The sequence below is a fragment of the Rana temporaria genome, chromosome 7, assembly GCF_905171775.1.
Source record: "Rana temporaria chromosome 7, aRanTem1.1, whole genome shotgun sequence".
In the NCBI taxonomy this organism is placed as follows: domain Eukaryota; kingdom Metazoa; phylum Chordata; class Amphibia; order Anura; family Ranidae; genus Rana; species Rana temporaria.
In genome coordinates, this window is record NC_053495.1 from 197,390,014 (window position 1) to 197,410,680 (window position 20,667).

General features: G+C 46.6%; 1 protein-coding gene across 1 annotated transcript in view; it reads right to left on the reverse strand.

The window, feature by feature from the left end:
* Positions 1 to 3,078: 3,078 nt before the first annotated feature.
* Positions 3,079 to 20,667, reverse strand: part of CACHD1 (cache domain containing 1) — a 194,454-nt gene continuing 176,865 nt past the window's right edge. The window contains exons 23-28 of the mRNA XM_040360771.1: positions 20,367 to 20,518; positions 18,767 to 18,928; positions 15,389 to 15,466; positions 15,199 to 15,300; positions 10,983 to 11,786; positions 3,079 to 3,343 (exon numbers count right to left, since the gene is read on the reverse strand). Coding sequence (XP_040216705.1) covers positions 11,545 to 11,786; positions 15,199 to 15,300; positions 15,389 to 15,466; positions 18,767 to 18,928; positions 20,367 to 20,518 — 736 coding nt within the window. The 3' untranslated portion in view covers positions 3,079 to 3,343; positions 10,983 to 11,544. The remainder of the gene's footprint in view (positions 3,344 to 10,982; positions 11,787 to 15,198; positions 15,301 to 15,388; positions 15,467 to 18,766; positions 18,929 to 20,366; positions 20,519 to 20,667) is intronic.

A 20,667-nucleotide genomic window follows, 5' to 3' on the forward strand; every position in this document is an offset into this window, starting at 1 on the left:
TACGGGCCTTTAGGATGGCATCTTAAATTTGGTGGGGTATATTAAGGCCCGTATACACGATCCAATTTTATGGCCATAATTGTCTGATGGACTTGTTGTGTCGGATAATCCGACCGTGTGTATGCTCCACAATTGTTGGCTGAATTAACAACAAATGTTGGCTGTTCATGCTCATTAACTGGCTGGCAATAATTCCGTTATGTCGGATTATCTGATCGTGTGGACTAAAATCCAAACACACATGCTCGGAACCAATGTTAAACATCAGACAACAATAGCAGAAGTTGCCCAAAGGCTGGCGGTAAAGAGCTGAAAAAACACGTGCTTTGGTGAATGTTGGCTGAAAATGTTGTGCCGTCTGTATGCAGAACAAGTTCATGGACATCGCCCTTCGGACCAAAATCCACGGAAGAGTCGGATGGAAGTCCGATCGTGTGTACGAGGCTTTAGACAGCAAGTAAACTGGTTATCCCTGAAGCGGATGTGTTGAAAACAGAAAAAAATGGCTACCTCACTTTGCAGAGTATGGGGCTGCGTAGTCGCAGACCGGTCAAGGTGTCCATGCTGACCCGTGTCCACAGCCAAAACCACCTACAACGGGCACATGAGCGCAGTGGCGTCACTAGGGTTGGTGTCACCCTGTGCGGTAAAACATGGTGTCACCCCCCCCCCCTGTCTAGGCTGCCCAGCACCAAGCAGGCAGCGCACGGGCACGGGGCGCACCCCAAACCAGCCCCTGTAAATGATAGTATAGGGCAGAATAGTGGCAGGTTAGGGTAGTATAGAGTGGTATAGTGGCAGGTTGGTGTAGTGGGGTGGTATAGTACAGGTTAAGGTGGTATAGGGCAAGTAAGGGTTGCATAGGGCAGGTTGGGGTGGTATAGGGCAAGTTAGGGTGGTACAGGGCAGGTTGGGGTGGTATAGTGCAAGTTAGGGTGGCATAGGGCAAGTTGGGGTGGCATGGGAAAGTTTGGGGTGGTACAGGGCAAATTAGGGTGGCATTGGGCAGGTTGGGGTGGTATAGGGCAAGTTATGGTGGCATAGGGCAGATTGGGGTGGTACAGGGCAAGTTAGGGTGGCAGAGGGCAAGTTGGGGTGGCATGGGAAAGTTTGGGGTGGTACAGGGCAGGCTGGGGTGGTACAGGGCAGGCTGGGGTGGCACAGGGCAGGCTGGGGTGGCACAGGGCAGGCTGGGGTGGTACAGGGCTGTTTTTGGGTGGTACAGGGCAGGCTGGGGTGGTACAGGGCAGGCTGGGCATGTCAGCTAAAAAAAAAAAAAAAAAAAAAAAACGGGATGTGTCACCCCTCTAGCGGGTGTCACCCGGTGCGGACCGCACCCCCTTAGCAACGCCTCTGCATGAGCGTCAGAACTGGACCACAGAGCAATGGAAGAAAGCGGCCTGGTCTGATAAATCACGTTTTCTTTTACATCATGTGTGTGTGCGTCGCTTACCTGGGAAGAGACGGCACCAGGATGCAGTATTGGAACAAGGGAAGTCGGCAGAGGCAGTGTGATGCTTTGGGCAATGTTCTGCTGGACCTTGGATCCTGCCATTCATGTGGGCGTTACTTTGACACCTACCACCTACTGAAACATTGTTGGTGACCAAGTGACCCATCATTGAAACAATATTCCCCAATGGCAGTGGCCTCTTTCAGCAGGATAATGTGCCCTGCCACCCTGGAAAAATGGGTTGACAATGGTTTGAGGAACACAACAAGTTTGAAGTGTTGATTTGACCTCCAAATTCCCCAGACTTTAAAACAATCGAGCATCTGCAGGATGTGTCGGAAAAATAAGTCCTATCCATGGAGGCGCCAACATGCAACTTACAGTACTTAAAGCAGGGGTCTCCAAACTTTTCAAACAAAGGGCCAGTGTATTGTTCTTCAGCCTTTAGGAGGGCCAAATTGTGGCCAGCGGGGTAGAAAATTTCCCGGGCCCAGCATTGGTGAGAATAAATATGGCCTTAAAGTTTGCGATCAGTAGGATAAGGAGTAGTGCCCCTATTTGTAGGAGTAATTGTATCTCATCATTGGTATCCGTGGAAGAAAAGTGCCTCCTTGTTGGAGTCAGTGGGAAGAATAGTGCCTCATATCAGTGGGAGGAATAAAGCCATAAGGGCCGGAAAAAGGCTAGCAAAGGGCCACATCTGGCCCTCGGGCCGCAGTTTGGAGACCACTAACTTAAAGGATCCTAAACAGCTTGGTGCCAGATACCACAGAAAACCTTTAGAGGGCTAGTGGAGTCCATACTTTGATGGGCCAGGGCTGTTTTGGTGGCAAAAGAGGGACCTCCTCAATATTAGGTGGGTGGTCAAAGTTATGGCTGACAGAAGCCAATTTCTTAAATACAGGCCATATCATTGGAATCAGTGGGAGGAATAGTGCCCCGTTATTGGTATCAGTAGGAGGAATAGTGCCCCTCATCGGTGTCAGTGGGAGGAAAAGTAACCCCATTGTTGATGTCAGTAGAAGGAATAGTGCCCTATAATTGGTATCAGTGGGAGGAAAAATGTACCATCATTGATCTCAGTGAGAGGAAAAGTGCTGTATTGTAGGTGTCGGTGGAAGGAATAGTGTGCAATCATTGGAAGGAACGGTGCCCCATCGGTGTCAGTGGGAGGAATAGTTCCCCATTATTGGTGGAAGTAATAGTGCCCCATCATTGGTATCAGTGGGGGAAATAGCGCCCCATCATTGGTATCAGTGGGGGGAAATAGCGCCCCATCATTGGTATCAGTGGGGGGAAATAGCGCCCCATCATTGGTATCAGTGGGGGGAAATAGCGCCCCATCATTGGTATCAGTGGGGGAAATGGTGCCCCATCATTGGTATCAGTGGGGGGAAATAGTGCCCCATCATTGGTATCAGTGGTGGGAATAGTGCCCCATCATTGGTATCAGTGGTGGGAATAGTGCCCCCATCAAAGAGGGACCCAAGAAGAGGAGGATCCGGGCTGCGACTACATTAACTTTAATGCAGAGACCGAAAAAAAAGTTTGAATACCCCTGATCTACAGGTATTCTGTATTTCCTAATGAAATGTAAACTCTGCGTGTACTAAATAATAACACATTTAAAAATATCAACTGTGTAAGGATTTATTAAAAACCTTGCAAAATACACCAGAGGACACATAGTAAATATGGCACAAGAGAATCAATGAGCTGCAATCCAATCAGATTTCTGCTTTCATCTTCCACATACAGCAGTAGGGAAAAGAAGCACCTCCTGAATGGCTGCCAGTGAATCCAGTTTTCAGAAAGGTCACAACTCTTCTGGTGATCGGTAACCTTTGAAGCGTCGATCTCACGTTATCCTGCAACGTAGCGCCAGCCTCCCTGAGGGTTAAGGCCAAAAAAATTAGGCATCGCGTATGAAATCATCTGAAAGAAACTCTGTGTTGCCTTTACTGACCAAGATCCGACCTTCATCTCTACACTGGGAATGGGAGGGAAAGGCGATTCGCTCCTATTGGTCACCAAAAACAAATGCGATTTTACCACGGGTGCATTTTTGCCCTGATTTCAATAGGGAGATGCGTTCTACTGCAATAGACCAGTGTGAAGACAGACATAAAATTTAAAGGGATGCATTTTTCTAATGCAAAAAAGATTAACCACTTAACCCCCCGGACCATATTGCTGGTCAAAGACCAGAGCACTTTGTGCGATTCGGCACTGCGTCGCTTTAACAGACAATTGCGCGGTCGTGCGACGTGGCTCCCAAACAAAATTGGCGTCCTTTTTCCCCCACAAATAGAGCTTTCTTTTAGTGGTATTTGATCACCTCTGCGGTTTTAAGTTTTTGCACTAGAAACAAAAATAGAGCGACAATTTTGAAAAAAAAAAGAATATTTTTTACTTTTTGCTGTAATAAATATCCCCCAAATATATATAAAAAAAAAATTTTTCCTCGGTTTAGGCCGATACGTATTCTTCAACATATTTTTAGTTAAAAAAAATTGCAATAAGCGTTTATTGATTGGTTTGCGCAAAAGTTATAGCGTTTACAAATAGGGGGTATTTTTATTAATATTTTTTTTACTAGTAATGGCGGCGATTTTTTCGGTACTGCGACATTATTGCGGACACATTTTTGGGACCATTGGCATTTTTATAGCGATCAGTGCTATAACAAAAACTTTCCTTTTGGTGTGCCACCAATTGAGAATTCTCATCTGTCCATTGGGTGGCGAGTCCCAAGATTGAAAAGCTGAGGTTCCATCTGCCACCCCCTTTGTCACTATGGGACACACAGTAGGGGCCTGCAGACCTACAAGCAAGCAGTAAAGGACATGGCATCTATCAAAAACTCAGAAGCGTGTAGAATGTCGAAGATTATTTATCCACCGCAGCTCTGAAAGATAGCCAAGACTCGGTAAACAGATAGATATGTTTAGAAATGTCAATCACTTTTGATGTTAAGCAGGGGAGGAGCCATGAGCCTAAAAAAGAAGCGTAAAATCCCCTTTTACACAGGCGATCACATCAGGTCCTCCTAATTGGATGGTCCATGCATCTCTAAGGACCGGTGATGGTAAATGGGACTTGTGTTTGTTTAACCTGGCCTACCTTCAATCCAATCTGAAGAAATAGAAGGGGATCTGTCCCCTTCCGTATAGGTGGATCAGATCAAAGGGCAAGTGGGATGTAAACGAACAGACAGTTTGTTTACACTAGGGTTGTCCCGATACCGATACTAGTATCGGGACCGATTCCGAGTATTTGCGGGAGTACTTGTACTCCCGCAAATACCCCCGATACCGAAATAGAATACTCCCCCCCCCTCCCCTACGCCGCTTGGTTAATACGGGCTGGGAACATTACAGCTTTCATTTGAATAGCTGTAGTGTTTCCCGCCGCGCCGCGTATAGACACTCCCCCTTGCTCGGGTGAACTGTCCAATACCGAGCAAGGGGGAGTGTCTATACGCAGCGCGGCGTGAAAGACTACAGCTATTTAAATGAAAGCTGTAATGTTCCCCGCCCGTATTAACCAAGCGGCGGCGCGGCAGCATGTACGGTAAGGGGGACATGGCTGCATATGGGGGGGGGGGGGACATGGCTGCATATGGGGGGGGAGGACATGGCTGCATATGGGGGGGGGGGACATGGCTGCATGTGGGGGGGGGGGACATGGCTGCATCTGTGGGGGGGGGGGGACATGGCTGCATCTGTGGGGGGGGGGACATGGCTGCATCTGTGGGGGGGGGGACATGGCTGCATCTGTGGGGGGGGGGGGGACATGGCTGCATCTGTGGGGGGGGGGACATGGCTGCATCTGTGGGGGGGGGGGGACATGGCTGCATCTGTGGGGGGGGGGACATGGCTGCATCTGTGGGGGGGGGGGACATGGCTGCATCTGTGGGGGGGGGGGACATGGCTGCATCTGTGGGGGGGCACATGGCTGCATCTGTGGGGGGGGCACATGGCTGCATCTGTGGGGGGGGCACATGGCTGCATCTGTGGGGGGGGGCACATGGCTGCATCTGTGGGGGGGGCACATGGCTGCATCTGTGGGGGGCACATGGCTGCATCTGTGGGGGGCACATGGCTGCATCTGTGGGGGGGGACATTGCTGCATCTGTGGGGGGGACATGGCTGCATCTGGGGACACATTTAAAAAAAAGTATCGGTATTGGCGAGTACTTGAAAAAAAAGTATCGGTACTCGTACTCAGTCCTAAAAAAGTGGTATTGGGACAACTCTAGTTTACACCTGAGTAGAGCGGGTTTCATTTGTGTCCGTTCTGCATAAACAGAGTGGACACAGACCTATCATCTGTCCGCTGTGCTCAGTGGGGGGGGGGGGGGGGGGAGCAGTGGACAGAAGTGTGAAAGGGACCTGAGGAAAAATGCTGTCCTTTATAATTAATACATTTTGTATCACAAAAAAACAATTAGCCGCCTTTGCTTCATTCTTTTGGGAAGGGTTTTCACAAGATTTGAGCGTCTGTGGGAATTTGTGCTCATTCAGTCAAAAAAGCATCCAAGAAAATAACAAAAGCATCCTGTGCCATTATAACAGCCCAGGAAACGGCCAGAAGTGGCATATGCCACGTTATCAGAGCAGACAGACTTGATTCAGGACTAAGTTTCTATTTTGGAGAAAAATAAAAACTGGCGCAGGTCTGTTCCTGATTAACAAAGGGAATACAATGGTTTTTCATATAGAAAACTGCTGTACAGGATCTGTCAGAAGACAGCTCACATCCTGCTCTCTGCCTGTGCAGTGATTACACTACAGGAGCAGAGACTGAACAGGGTTATCCCTCTTCTCATCCTTACACTTGAAGCCGAGTCGGGGGCAGGGACGGGCAGAGATCAGAGCAGTGGCTGCCACTCCATTAGGGCACAGCCCCCCTAATCTCCATGCAGGGTGACAGATGCATTCCAATGTGTTTTCTTATTTTTTTTAAGCACGTGATTAGAGCCTGAGGCTTTAACTGACTAAAAAATAAAGGATGGGCTTGGGGGCACCGAGCACTGTGCCCTGAGCCCACCTAGTTGTACGACGATAGCAAAATAATAAATTGCCATTGTCTTCCTGCTTCTCCTCCCAGCCAATCAGGAAGCAGGTCCTGAGACCGGATTGGCAGAGAGAAGCGACAGTATTGGCCAGCAGCGCTGGAGGATGTACAGGGAGATACAGAAAATGTCTGTACTCATCGGAGCGATCTCTCAGCGCTCTGCATAGCTTGGGGGGGTTCAGGTGGTCCGTTTCCCCCCCCCGGCTGGAGCACCAGCTGCCACTGGGTCAGAGCATGCAGCTCCATTGTTTGTTCTGTACCCGTCACTGCCACGATACATTCCTAATCAACAAAGGGGGCTTGTGCCACTGCTGTTAAGTGTAGGAGAGCTGTGAAGGCATTGCGTTAAAGGATAAGTTCACCTTTGAGAACATGTTACCCGTTCCACTCGTTTTGTGACATGTTCCCAATACTGCAGCCGTTGCCCGCTGCCCTCTCTCCCTGTGGTAGCAGTACGGGGAGAGGTACCCCCGTACTAGCCGTCACTTTATAAAATCAGCGTTGCCGCGCGGGGCTCGGCTCACATGGGCGCTTCATTTATTCACACAGCTCTGTGTGAATGAGCTACAGCCCTGACATCTCTTGTGGTTGTAAAGTGCCACCATGGTTCATCGATTCTTCCTGTCAGTGTATCTGCTTGCCTGTACGGAATGTAGGGGTACACAGATACACAGACAGATCTGAAGAGGACCTGCATGGCACCAGCGATCTTCTGATCGCTGTGCAATTGCTTTACAGGCTCCAAAAAAATAAAAAAAGGCATCGACCTTGGACACCGTTGTGTGGTTAGTGCAGCTGAGGTAGAAATGCTCACTCCTGCCCAGGGGCGGACTGACCATTGAGGCACTGTCCGAGGGCCCCATGCCACTAGGGGGCCCCATCAGGGTTGCCAGGCTCAGTAAAACCAGGGGCAGTATGTAAAAATCTTTTTTTTTTTTTTACATCTGTCCCTGATATGTCTCAAACCGACATGCTTTTGATATGAAAATCCTGAGATTTTAGCTGCCCCGCCTCCTGGCGTGGTGGCCATCTGTAAGCCCAGGGGCCCCATAACCTTTTATTGCCCGGGGGCCCCATGAGTTGTCAGTCCGCCGCTGCTCCCGCCTCGGTTTCACCCAGCCATGTCCTACAATGTGCAGAACTAAATGGACAAACTGACAGCTGAGTCCTGCAGATTACATTGGGGGATTACAGGGGAAAGTGCGACAGCCGCCCTCTCTGTCACGCACCTCTGATAACAAAAGGAGAGCAAAATTTTCCCTGCGCAATCTGCAGGGCTGAGCAATCAGTTTGACAAGCCTGGCAGAGAGATTGACATCAAATTTTAAACTGCAATTTGCCCTTTTTATTTTTAAGGAGGACAGAAAATTGGCTAAAATGTCTTAATATGTTGTAGCATTAACAGTACCCTCCCATTGGAAACAGTCAAACATTTCTAAGTGTTGTCCTAATACTTTCGACCATATACTGAATGTGATGGTCAGACTTGTAGCCGTAGACACCAACACCCTGCGTGAAACACATTAATGACACCACTTTAAAAAAAAAAAGCCCTTTTATTAAGTTTTTTTAAATGTCTTTGGGTCAGTTAAGTTGTAAGTACCGCATATGTCTCATCTGTGCCGGTCTCATAGCACAAGTCAAAAGCAGACAAAAAAAGTTTTAGGTTTTGCACAGTATCTACCGCCACTTAAGAAGCCAATGAGCCGCTTTTTGAACTACAAAGTTGCATGTGAAATGCTAAGGCCTTGTTCACACGGGGAGATTACTTGTGTTACCCGTGCAGGGCTGTGTCTGGCCTGGAAGGGGATGCACAAGGTGTTGCATGCATCCCAGTGCCGGCAGACGCATAGATGTCTATTGGGACACAGCTGACAGGATTGCTGTGTCCCCAGTGGAGTCAACCAATCAGCTTCTAAATTCCGCTTGCTCAATTAGGGCCCTTTCACACGTACGGACAAACGGTCCGTTTATTACAAGTCCGTTTACGGACTTGTAATGTATCCCTATGGGATTGCAGACATTAGCGGATGATGCATCCGCTAACGTCCGCAAAGATCCGCTTTTGCGGACGGAAGAAAACCCTATTTTTCTTCCGTCCGGCGGAACGGATCGGATGAATACGGACACACGGACCGTATTCATCCGATTCCCCATAGGGGAGAGGGGAGGAGAGACAGGGCGGTCTCTGCACTGTGTGCGGGGACCGCCCTGTCCGCCGACAGCTCAGCGGTGATTAACGGAGGAATGTCCGCTGAGTCAAACGGGCTAACGGAGCGGATCAATACGGATCCGCTCCGTGTGAAAGAGCCCTTAAGCTTTGGCAATTAGGCTGGTTCACACCGATACTACACGAGTGTCATACACTTTGATCCTACTTTGCTCTGTGACATCAGTCCTACATTCATCCGACTTTCATGAACAGTATACTACTTTGATCCAACTTTGTGATAGTCTGACTTTCCATTGACCAATCAAAACAATCCCAGTGTGAGATGAATGCTGCTGCTGTAATCAGGGCCGTCTTAATAGCATCATGGACCCCTGGGCAAAGTAATGCACTGGGGCCCCTACTAGCCTGGGGGTTTAGGAGGGCACAGTGTAGGTTCTGCTACCCGGGACAGCTTAGTAAAAACCGTGATTGTCCCAGCAAATCCAGGACAGTTGCCAAATATGACGCAAAGCAAGATTATCATGGGGCCTGCCCATGCATTAAGATGGCCCTGGCTGTAATCACATGTCGGATGTCAAAAATCAGGTGGCAAGGACAAGGATCCTACTTTGATCCGACTTCAATGGGCTGAAGTAGGATCAAAGTCGGATCAAAATAGTACAGGGAGCATTTTCAAAGTCTTGTGTCGGACCAGTTAAGACGGCTCTCATAGGGAAACATTGATTTTTCACAAGTCATGCGACATGAGCTCCCAATGTCGGCGCGTTTGTCGGACCAGTGTGAACCCAGCCTAAAATCTGGATGATGATTGGTTTCTATGCAGAGTTGCACCAGATTTTGCACTCTCCAGTTTAAGTAAATAAACCCCAGTGTGACATCCATGCGAGTGCATGCCCCAAACGTATATCTGCACCCACATGGATACCATATAGGAACACATTGGCTGTGTCTGTACAGCTGCGTTTTCCAATACACATCTATGGGACTGCAGGCATGGGGATGCATGCAACACCTGTGCATCCCCCTTTCAAGCAAAACATGGACCTGGATAGGACATACAAGTCAGTGGTCATCACCCTGTAACCTCAGGGCCCACTAACAGGCCAGGTTTGCAAGATAACTGAAATACATCACAGGTGATATCATTTGCTGCTCAGTGGTTGCAGTCAAGGATGAGCTCCGGCGTGTTCGCATAGAACATGTGCAGAGCCCGCCGGGAAGTCGGCACCCGCGCTGCGCTAATCACAGCCAGGCAGACATTTCCCGTTCTCTGCAGCCGAGCATCGGACAATGTCTGCCTGGCTGTGATTAGCGCAGCGCGGGTGCCGACTTCCTGGCGGGCTCTGCACGTGTTCTATGCGAACACGCCGGAGCTCATCCTTGGTTGCAGTATTCTAGTCTGCATCTCCCCCAAAGTAATACATAAAACCCGGCCTGTTAATGCGCCCCGAGGACAGGGTTGATGACCGCTGATATAAGTAATAACGACAATTCATGCTTATAAAATAAATCCTTTATTGTAAATCCATTAAAAATAGAGATCAGGCAATTATTAAACGCAGAGTGGGGAAACGTGTTTGCTGATCTCTGGGGAGCCTGGAGGTGGATCGTATGTCTGTTTTTAATGAATTTACAATAAAAGGATTAATTTTATATGCTGGAAGTACCACCATTTCGCTGTCATTATTACTGTGGACTTGGCTGCGGACCAGGTGGGCACCCGGCTTTCTACAGCAGCAGCCTAGAATCCCACGGGAAACCATGTGAGCCGTGCACACCTCCCCCCAGTTTCCTTCAATATACGTAATGGCCCCATGTGAACAAGCCTAAAATAATAATAAAAAAAAAAAACACTTGAATAGAAGGAAAATATTCCCCAGTTGTCAGGGAGGCCTGACGTCAGAATTTCTTCTAACTAGCAACACATTTCCTCTTTCAGATACTTCCATAAATGAAGCCTCCTAGTGGTTGTACTGAATACGCAGTCTTGATTAACAGTGGTTAAAAACGAATAAAAAAAAAAAATCTAAAGTTTGGTTAAAAATACTGCAAGGAGAGTCAGCTGCACCTCGAACACATGAAGACGACTGGCATCAAACAGGTCACCGAGTTTTGTAGACTAACCCCACAACAGTTCATACGTATATACTCAAACACTAAAACAGCGTTAGAATATGGACCTTCATTTTTGTCCTCGTTATCTTTGAAGGAAATCTAAAATTCAAGATTGTTTAACAACGCACTTCCTGTTTTAGTTATAAAAAAAAAATCAATCACCTTGCGGCAGAAGGGCTGTAAAAAAAGATGCAACGATATCCTAAGTGTGCAAAGTCCTCTGTACACAGGTTAGGCTTCCTTCGATAAAGGTTTTTGTGTCCCCCCCTCCTCTTGGTGGGTTCTATAGTTCCAAAAGGGTGGAATATTTCATCCTCTACAAGTCCTTGAGAAATTAAATAAATAGTACAAAAATAATCCTTTTCGTAAAAAGTGAGATGCATTTCATTTTCTTTTTTTTTTTTAGGAAACTATTAACAATTCTACTCATTATGAGTACAGTCTTTTTTTTTTCTTTTTTTTACTTTTTTTCTAAACAAATATCGTCTGTTTTAGTTTTTTTCCAGCTTAATAAAAAAAGAAAAAAGTCCTAGACCCCTCTCTTTAGTTGCAGTAGAGACCCTCTAGTATCCATGGTGATTTAGGCATTTTTCTCTTGAAAAACTAGATTTGGCAGGGCCAACACCCATCCTGAAGTTCTACAGAAAACTGCAACTGGTAAAAAAAAGGCAGTTATGGCACATAGGGTCTGTGATTGGCTGGCGCCTAAACGGTCCAAAGTTCATCAGCATTCAGCGTCTACAGAATGCACAGTGACAGCAGCCTGTAGATGGTGGCTGTGGTGGAGAGACGGGTGATGCAGTCTGTAATGGTGGTGAAATTTGTGGCTCAAGAGAGCTGCAGTCTGCGGAGGGGTGTCCGGTTCTAGATCTTCGTCGTGGTTCCCAACATCTACCCCCGCCGACAGGGGGTCATTATTGCAGGGTGGATTTTCACTGTCTTCCTGTGGACTCATCGTACTGTAACCTGTAAAATAGGAATAAATTAAAACCTGATTGAAAGCTTACACCTTTTTACAATGATGTACAAATGATGTTCTACGTGTTTGTAATTGTTTTGCTTAGAGATGGTAACAGCCACTCCCCTTGGTGCCTGTGTGCTCATGTTTGCAGAGCTGAGTAACAGCCACTCCCCTTAGTACCTGTGTCCTCATCTTTGCAGAGCTGAGTAACATGCATTCCCCTTAGTGCCTGTATCCAGGGCCGGCCTTTGGGGGTGTGCGAGCTGTGCGGTCGCACAGGGCGCCATGGGCAAAAGGGGCGCCGTGTGGCCATCACAGCTCGCAGAATGTGAGTAGCAGTCAGTTACTCACATGATCATCACAGGAGTCCGACTCCTACGAATCACAGCAGCAGGCGCTGCCAGGTCCCCCTGCCCTGGGACAGGGTGAAGAGCAACGCATCGGCTGCGGCACCTGAAAAAAATGGCTGCTGCCGGCCCCGACAGGCACACTGCGCATGAGCCGCCGCTGCTCGGAAAAAAACCCGAAAATGCTTGGCTATTCTCGGGCAAAGGGCGCATGCGCAGTGGCGTCTAAGCGCCGGGCGGCACCATTTTTAAATGCAAAGCCGCACCGTCCACCGAAAGGTAAGTCACACTGAGCCCCTGGCCCTGCATGCATCTACTTTTTCAGATAAAAAGAAAAATTTACTTTTTATAGCCAGCCTACACACAGAAGGGGAGGAGGATATAAGGGACTTAAAATAATAATAATAATAAAAAAAAAAAAAGAAGTAAAATACAATTATTATTTGTTATAAATATTTTTGTTCCTCTTTGTGTATGTTTAGGTGACCAGGGGTGAAGATGGGGGGGCGCCACAGGATTAGCTTGCACAGGGCGCCTGAACACCTAAGGCCGGCCCTGCCTGTATCCTCATGTTTGCAGAGCTGAGTAACAGCTACTCCCCTTAGTGCCTGTGTGCTCATCTTTGCAGAGCGGAGTAACAGCCACTCCCCTTAGTGTCCTTTTCTCATCTTTGCAGAGCAGAGTAACAGCCACTCCCCTTAGCGTCCATGTCCTCATCTTTGCAGAGCTGAGTAACAGCCACTCCCCTTAGCGTCCTTTTCTCATCTTTGCAGAGCAGAGTAACAGCCACTCCCCTTAGCGTCCATGTCCTCATCTTTGCAGAGCTGAGTAACAGCCACTCCCCTTAGCGTCCTTTTCTCATCTTTGCAGAGCTGAGTAACAGCCACTCCCCTTAGCGCCTGTATCCTCATGTTTGCAAAGCCGAGTAACATCCATTCCCCCTTAGTGCCTGTGTCCTCATGTTTGCAGAGCTGAGTAACAGCTACTCCCCTTAGTGCCTGTGTCCTCATCTTTGCAGAGCTGATTAACAGCCACTCCCCTTAGCGTCTGTATCCTCATGTTTTACAGACCTAAGCAACAGCCACTCCCCTTACCTGTAAAATAGGAATACATTGAAACCCGATTGAAGGCTTACACCTTTTTACAATGATGTATAAATGATGTTCTATATCAGGGATATGCAATTAGCGGACCTCCAGCTGTTGCAGAACTACATGTCCCATGAGGCATAGCAAGACAGAGCCACAAGCATGACACCCAGAGGCAGAGGCATGATTGGACTTGTAGTTTTGCAACAGATGGAGGTCTGCCAATTGCATATCCCTGTTCTATACGTTTGTAATTGTTTTGCTTAGAAATGGTAACAGCCACAGAGTAACAGCCACTCCCCTTAGTGCCTGTGTACTCATCTTTGCAGAGCAGAGTAACAGCCACTCCCCTTAGCGTCCATGTCCTCATGTTTGCAGAGATGAGCAACAGCCACTCTCCCCTTAGCCCCTCATGTTTGCAAAGCCGAGTAACATCCATTCCCCCTTAGTGCTTGTGTCCTCATCTTTGCAGAGCTGAGTAACAGCCACTCCCCTTAGAATCCTTTTCTCATCTTTGCAGAGCTGAGTAACAGCCACTCCCCTTAGCGTCTGTATCCTCATGTTTGCAGAGCTAAGCAACAGCCACTCCCCTTACCTGTAAAATAGGAATACATTGAAACCCGATTGAAGGCTTACACCTTTTTACAATGATGTACAAATGATGTTCTATATCAGGGATATGCAATTAGCGGACCTCCAGCTGTTGCAGAACTACATGTCCCGTGAGGCATAGCAAGACAGAGCCACAAGCATGACACCCAGAGGCAGAGGCATGATTGGACTTGTAGTTTTGCAACAGATGGAGGTCTGCCAATTGCATATCCCTGTTCTATACGTTTGTAATTGTTTTGCTTAGAAATGGTAACAGCCACAGAGTAACAGCCACTCCCATTAGTGCCTGTGTACTCATGTTTGCAGAGCTGAGTAACAGCTACTCCCCTTTAGCACCTGTACCCCATGTTTGCAGAGCTGAGTAACAGCCACTCCCCTTAGCGCCTGTATCCTCATTTTTGCAAAACTAAGTAACAGCCACTCCCATTAGCGCCTGTGTACTCATGTTTGCAGAGCTGAGTAACAGCCACTGCCCTCAGCACCTCTGTCCTCACACAGATTTGCATTGCAAAGAATGGGACATGTCAGAAGACTACTGAGAACACTGGGTCTAACTCTAGGACTGAGCCATCTAGTAGTCACCATTTAGACACCTTGTTTAGCGGCTGTAACAGGAACATTTTTCTTTCTCTGTGGGTTGAACTAGAGGCATTAGACATTAAAGTCTATTTAACAAAAAATTGTCCTCAGTGGGAGGATTCCCCCCCAGCCACATCAAATGTGGAAGGGGGAATCAAGTCCAATTTTTTCGCCGCTGGTTAAATAAAAAAATAAAAAATTACTTGTCTACAAGTAGCCGAGATTACCAGCCAGTGCCAGTAGCTCTAAAAAGAAAAAACAGAAGACCAAAGTTTAAATACCGTTTTAATACACATACACTGCTAAAAGAACATCAAATGACTTAAAAGGGGTTGTAAACCTTCATGTTTTTCACCTTAATGCATCCTATGCATCAAGGTGAAAAAACACCTTGCAGTGTCCGGACCCCCTTTTACTTACCTGAGCCCCGAATTCATGTGGGCGCGTCCCCTCCGTCCTTCACTCCATGAAGTCCCGGCTTTGATTGGATAGCAGTGCAGCCATTGGATCGCGCTGCTGTCAATCAAATCCAGTGACGCAGGGCCGAGTCATACACTCTGCATCTATAGACGCCAAGTGTATGACCCAGGAGCGCGCCCGCAAGATAACCCCCTCAGGAGAGTGCTTCTCCTAGGGGGTTATCTAATGCAGGGAAGAGCCGCGAAAGCCGCCTAGGGCCCCAGAAGAGGAGGATCGGGGGCCACTCTGTGCAAAACATGCTAGACAGTGGGAGGCACGTATGACATGTTTGTTATTTTTAAAACAAAGCTTTGGTATCACTTTAAACCTACCATGATCACTTTCTGTACCCGATCGTCCCCAGTATCGCCGACGTCTCTCTGGACTATGTGCATGGCGTTCAATCACTGCTGCTATAAACCTTGTGTTACTGACTGAAAGAAATAAATAAAATAACAGTCATTATTATATTTCTGTATAAGGCCTGGATCTTTGTTAAAACAACGATATATATGAACTTACTGATTCCACGATCCTCATGGCTGTCGTCATCTCGCTCATCGCGATCATTTTCCAGGTTAGACATTCGTACAGACATTTCTGTGAAGGAGTAAATATCACTATAAGATGTTGTGCTCATTAACCATTTGAAGACCAGGTTTTTTTCTGGCACTTTTTGTTTACAAGTTTAAATCTATTTTTTTGCTATAACCCCAAACCCCCCCGGCTGTTGCAAAACTAAGTCCAATCATGCCTTTGCCTCTGGGTGTCATGCTTGTGGCTTGCTATGCCTCATAGGTCTTGTAGTTGCAACAGCTGGGAGGTCCACTAATTGCATATCCCTGCCCTAGGGAATAAAATGGTAATTGTTGCAATTTTTTGTCACACGGTATTTGAGCATCTTTTTTTAAGCGCAATTTTTGTTTAGGAAAAAATAAACGATACTTAAAAATCTTCATAGGTTTTAAACGCCTTTACAGGTTACCTGTTTAGAGTTACAGAGGAGGTCTGACGCTAGAATTATTGCTCCAACGTTCGCGCCGATACTTCAAATGTGGTGCCAACAGCGTTTACGTATACGCATGCGACTTGCGTATGCATTCACTTCTGCGCACGAGCACAGAGGGATCGGGCGCTTCAAAATCTTTTTTTTCTTTCTTATTTTATCTTTATCACTTTTATGCCCATTACGAGGAATGTAAACATCATTTGTAAAATAAATAAGGATGGCAGGTCCTCTTTATGCAGAGATCTGGGGACAAAAAGATCCCAAATCTCTTCATTACCTTTAAAAGCAAAAAATAAAAATAAATATTTTTTGATCTTTTGCTTTAAAAAAAAATAAAAAAAGTACTTTTAGCCCGGACCAGAAGTAGCGTCACGTCCTTGCTCCATAGAGGCAATCAAAGAAGATCTACTCTTTGACCGCCTATGGGAGCAGCTATATATATATAGACAGATATCCATCTATTTATCTATAGATCTCTAATCTAATCTATATATACACACACACACACGCACAGGTGAAACTCGAAAAATTTGAATATTGTGCAAAAGTTCATTTATTTCACTAATGCAACTTAAAAGGTGAAACTGATATATGAGATAGACTCATTACATGCAAAGCAAGATAGTTCAAGCCGTGATTTGTCATAATTGTGATGATTATGGCTTACAGCTCATGAAAACCCCAAATCCACAATCTCAGAAAATTAGAATATTGTGAAAAGGTGAAATATTCTAGGCTCAAAGTGTCCCACTCTAATCAGCTAATTAAGCCATACCACCTGCAAAGGGTTCCTGAGCCTTCAAATGGTCTCTGTCTGGTTCGGTAGGAATCACAATCATGGGAAAGACTGCTGACCTGACAGTTGTACAGAAAACCATCATTGACACCCTCCCATAAGGAGGGAAAGCCTCAAAAGGTAATTGCAAAAGAAGTTGGATGTTCCCAAAGTGCCGTATCAAAGCACATTAATAGAAAAGTTATGTGGAAAGGAAGTGTGGAAGAAAAAGGTGCACAAGCAGCAGGGATGACCGCAGCCTGGAGAGGATTGTCAGGAAAAGGCCAATCAAAAGTGTTGGGGACTTTCACAAGGAGTGGACTGAGGCTGGAGTCAGTGCATCAAGAGCCACCACACAGACGGATCCTGGACATGGGCTTCAAATGTCGTATTCCTCTTGTCAGCCACTCCTGAACAACAAACATCAGAAGCGTCTTACCTGGGCTAAAGAAACACAGACCTGGTCTGTTGCTCGGTGGTCCAAAGTCCTCTTTTCTGATGAGAGCAAATTTTGCATCTCATTTGGAAACCAAGGAGCCGGAGTATGGAGGAAGAATGGAGAGGCACACAATGCAAGATGCTTGAAGTCCAGTGTGAAGTTTCCACAGTCTGTGTTGATTTGGGGAGCCGTGTCATCTGCTGGGGTTGGTCCACTGTGCTTCATTAAGTCCGGGGTCACCGCAGCCATCTACCAGGAGATTCTGGAGCACTTCATGCTTCCTTCCGCAGACGAGCTCTATGGGGATGCTGACTTCATTTTCCAGCAGGACTTTGCACCTTCCCACACTGCCAAAAGCACCAAAACCTGGTTCAATGAAGCGTGGGATTACTGTGCTTGATTGGCCAGCAAACTCGCTTGACCTGAACCCCATAGAGAATCTATGGGGCATTGCCAAGAGAAAGATGAGAGACATGAGACCCAACAATGCAGAAGAGCTGAAGGCCGCTATTGAAGCATCCTGGTCTGCCATAACACCTCAGCAGTGCCACAGGCTGATCACCTCCATGCCACGCCGCATTGAGGGGCCCAAACCAAGTACTGAGTACATATGCATGCTTCTACTTTTCAGAGGTCCGATATTGTTCTATGTACAATCCTTGTTTTATTAAGTGCATGTAATATTCTAATTTTCTGAGATAGTGGATTTGGGGTTTTCATGAGCAGTAAGCCATAATTATCACAATTATGACAAATCACGGTCTTGCTTTGCATGTAATGAGTCTCTCTCATATATTAATTTCACCTTTTAAGTTGCATTAGTGAAATAAATTAACTTTTGCACGATATTTCAATTTTTCGAGTTTCACCTGTACATCTCAAGTAGGGAAGTGTGAACCCTTCGTAATGGGGGCACAGCAGGTGTGCAGACCTGGGAACTAAACAAAAAAAAAAATCTCACCAATAGAATCTTCTAGAGACAGAAAACTCTTTAGCATGAAAGTACAGTAATACCTTGGATTATGAGCATAATTTGTTCCAGACGCATGCTTGTAATCCAAAGCACTTGTATATCAAAGCAAGCTTTCCCATAAGAAATAATGGAAACTCAGATGATTAGTTTCACAACCACTGCTATTCTATGCAGTACTGTATGTGGCCAGAGGTGCGGGGGCGCTGGTGTATGCAGTACTCTAAGTGGTCAGTGGTGCGGGGGTGCTGGTGGCTCCCAGAGCTTCCTCGAGAACTTGGAGACGCTCTGGAACTGTTGACACGTTCAGGTGCTCCGACGCACGTTACACTCGCCTCACCCAAGCTAAGAGTGTCTGAGTTCTCCACGAAGTGTTGAAAGCCACCAGCCCCCCGGGACCTCTGGCCACATGCAGTACTGCATACACCAGCAGCTTTACTACATGGATTGTACTGCTCGCATATTAAGTCACCACTGGCATATCAAGTAAAAAATTTTTTTTAAATGTTGCTCGTCTTTCGGATACCGCGTTACTCGCAAACCGAGTTGTTAATTGTACCAGTTTTGGGAATTGGCTTTTCAACACTTGGTGACATTTTGGGTAGAGTGCATCTAGAACAAAAAATGTATGTAATGTATGTTTCTCCACTGTTACGCTTCAAGCCGATGACAAATATCCACACATTTAAATATCATTTAAAAATTACCTTGTGCTGCTAAAGGCGACATGTGCTGGTGGCTCCGCCGATGGATCTGGTGACGGTAAGCATAGACAGCCAGGACTAGAACCATAATACAGCCCATTATACCTCCAGCTACTGGGCCGACTGGGGCACTCTTAATCATGTTCAGCGTGATGACTTCATCACCTGTTAAAAAAAAACATTTAAAAAACTGAGTGATAACCAAGAAAGAAAAATAAATAAAAAATAAAATAAAAACACATTCTCAGCACAGCAGAAAAGCAAGCATTAAATCCTGCAAAATGTACAATGTGTACTGTGCATTCAAACTTCATTTTAAAGCGGAGCTCCACCCTAAAGTGGAACTCCCGCTGATCGGAACCCTCCCCCCCTCCGGTGTCACATTTGACACCTTTCAGGCGGGAGGGGGGTGCAGATACCTGTCTAAAGAGAGGTATTTGCACCCACTTCCGGCCACACAGTCTCGGGCAGAGTGCGGGCATGACGTCACCTCCCGTCGCCCCCCCCCCCCCTCGTTGTGTTCTGGGAACACTTGGCTCCCAGTACACAGCGGGCAGGCGTAGTGCGACTCGGTCATGCGCCGTAGGGAACCGGGCAGTGAAGCCGGAGCGCTTCACTTCCTGGTTCCCTCACCGAGGATGGTGGGGGAAGCAGCAGAGTGACGAGCGATCCTCTGCTGTGGACGGCGCTGGACTCCAGGACAGGTAAGTGGTCCTAGTATTAAAAGTCAGCAGCTGCAGTATTTGTAGCTGCTGGCTTTTAAAAAAAAATTCAGCGCACATCCGCTTTAAATGTGTAAAAGCTAACAAATATTTTTAAAACTCAATTCCAAGTTACCAACGTTCCCTCATTCCTTGTCCCCAGACCACCTCGGAGCAAACTGCCCTAGGTAGGCCCTCGTGATGCTGAGCCTCCATGATTGGAAAAAAAAATAAAATCTAATGAACGAATGGGACAGGCCAGGTGCAGTCAGGTTGGGGAGGAAAAGACTAGATGATAATGTTTTCCAGTCAGGAAATGAAGCACGCTCTATCTGGCTTGCTGCAGCTTCGAATGCCCATTGTGAGACGCTCACAGGGGGCCCTCTTCCAGAAACACACACATTGTACATTATATACTACAGTAATAGAGCGTATTATAGGATTTTACAAGCACTTTAAACTAGGTCTTATGTTAGGGGTAGGGCTTATATTGCAGCACTTCTGGGAAAAAACACTAGGTCTTATTTTCGGGAAAACACGGTAGTACAAAAGTTAAATCAAATGCGTTGACAGCTCTGCTCCCAAATGAACAAACACTGAATGACTGTGGGTGGAACAATGTATGAACCACGCGCATAAACAAGACTTCAAAATGTACAGATTTATTTTGTATTGCTAGCCACACAGAGAATTGCTTTAGGGAGCAAGTGGAAGAAGACACCTTGAGCATTGGATATGTTTTTCTGAACAGATTGTATTCTTTAGCAAGCCCTTCAAAGATGAAGGGCCTGTGTACTGCCTGAAGCTGTCATACTCTAGGTAATTTTATAACTCAATGTTTTTGCTCACTGACTTGTTTGCAAAAACAACAAAAGGATTAAAGAAACTGAACTGTCATGTACCTATAGTATTCATGTCATCTGCATATGGACTTTTGGCACCGACAATGCCACCAAAACATTCCTTCTGTAAAGCGCAGTACGGTCGGTCTAGGTGGGTCTTTCCGTCACTGTCCACCATACACCACTCACAGTCCAGGACCCCGAAACAGTAACTAAGGAGGAGAGGAGAGTGATTAATACAGACAATTTAGATAAAAAGGGAACATAATGAAAGAAGGGATACATTGGGTGTTATTTACGGAAGGCAAATCCACTTTGCACTACAAGTGCAAAGTGCCCTTGAAAGTGCACTTGGAAGTGC